Consider the following 1702-nt stretch of genomic DNA (forward strand, 5'->3'; position numbering starts at 1 on the left):
TGAGCCCTGCACAGCTTCTCACGGAGGACCATTCACTCGAAGGAGCCTGGCCTGGGTGCAGTTCTCTGTGCTCCCTCATGAGACTCAGCAGCTGTGTCCTTTCTGGGCTGGCAGAGTCCCCTGAGCAGGGACCTTTGTGTGGTGTCCGCAGGTGCTTCCTCCCAGGGCTCTCCCATGGGGTGAAGCCAACCTCCATCCTCCTCAGTCTTGGTGTGAGCTGAGCTCCAGGGCTCAGGGAGGGGCTGGGCAGTCACTGGATGGACACACATTTGCATGCACAGCCCCTCCTCTGGCGGAGGCTGGAGAAGAAAAGGAGGCCTAGGGCAGCCCAGCCCCACTGTGGGCTCAGGGGCTGCGTGCACCATGGCCTGGACCCCCGTCCTCCTCGTGCTCCTCTCTCAGTGCACAGGTGGGTACAGGCCTCGGGGACAGTGGGCATCCCCCACCATCACTGCCCCTTTGCTCAAAATCCTGAGAAATATTCTCTGGTCTCTTGTGCGAGTGATCATGTTTGTCTGTGTTTGCAGGTTCCCTCTCCCAGCCTGTGCCGACTCAGCCGCCCTCCCTCTCTGCATCTCCCGGAGCAACAGCCAGACTCACCTGCACCCTGAGCAGTGATCTCAGTGTTAGTGGTAAAGACATATACTGGTTCCAGCAGAAGCCAGGGAGCCCTCCCCGGTATCTCCTGTACTACAACTCAGACTCCGATAAGCACCAGGGCTCCGGGGTCCCCAACCGCTTCTCCGGAGCCAAAGACACCTCGGCCAACGCAGGGCTTCTGCTCATCTCGGGGCTCCAGGCTGAGGATGAGGCCGACTATTACTGTAATATATGGGACGGCAACTCTAAGTCTTACACAGTGATCCTGTCCCAGAAGGAAGTGAGACAAAAACCATGGGCTTAATGTACCCTCTGCTCCTGAGTATTTCCTTTCTGTGTGTGCAGAGGTGAACACAAGGCCTAAGAAATGTGTCTGGCATGTGAGAGGGATGTGAATCTTTGGGGGGCCAGAAGGCAAATCACTGTGAACCGCCTCTAAGACGGCCCCCAAGACCCTACCTCCTAGTGTCTGTGCCCTTGTGTGATCCCCTCCCTTGAGTGCGGGCTGTCCTGAGTGAAGGGGTCATGAGTTTGAGGAGTTTAGGATGATCAAGGAAAAGGGCAAAAAGTACTGTCATAAGATGGCAGTAACGCAGAGAGGGCGAGTGCCTCACAGCTGTAAACCTTCGACAGCACCGGCGCAGGGCCAACATCCAGAAGAGGAGGGCAAAGAACTCGAGGGTAGGATGGGAATCAGTGAAGGACATATGTGTCTCCCAGATGCCTTTTAGCGGCACAGCCATGATTCTCTAGGTCAGACTGCTCTAAGGGGCAGCAGCAGTGTGGGGTCTATCAGAGCCTAAGGATTTTCTCATCTATGGCTAGATGTTGAGTGGTTTCATGAGGTATGAAAAACAGGCAGGCTCCAAATAGCTACACGTATGTTTATTTGGTCTATATTTAAAGCAATTGGATGTGTAAAAATTTGATTTTGGTGTAGACGGGCTTAAGCTAATGACTGTAGCCTGCTGTGAGAAAGTAAACAATACAGGGGCCAAGAAACAGAGACATCTTTATCCCATCGATATAACTGGGTTCTAACAAGTAGGACACAGAAGAGATGGGATATCACCTCTGATACTAGGTTATAAAAAGATAGTGG

At 53.5% G+C, this 1702-nt stretch overlaps 1 protein-coding gene across 1 annotated transcript; it reads left to right on the plus strand.

Annotated features, from left to right (window-relative positions):
* The first annotated feature begins 345 nt into the window (after positions 1-345).
* Positions 346-904, plus strand: LOC102889304 (immunoglobulin lambda variable 5-37). Its single transcript, XM_006907451.2, has 2 exons — positions 346-409; positions 528-904. The coding sequence occupies exons 1-2, from the start codon at positions 364-366 to the stop codon at positions 902-904; spliced, it is 423 nt and encodes a 140-aa protein (XP_006907513.1). The 5' UTR covers positions 346-363.
* The last annotated feature ends 798 nt before the right edge of the window (positions 905-1702 follow it).

Source organism: Pteropus alecto, unplaced genomic scaffold (genome assembly GCF_000325575.1).
Source record: "Pteropus alecto unplaced genomic scaffold, ASM32557v1 scaffold642, whole genome shotgun sequence".
NCBI classification, from domain to species: Eukaryota; Metazoa; Chordata; class Mammalia; order Chiroptera; family Pteropodidae; genus Pteropus; species Pteropus alecto.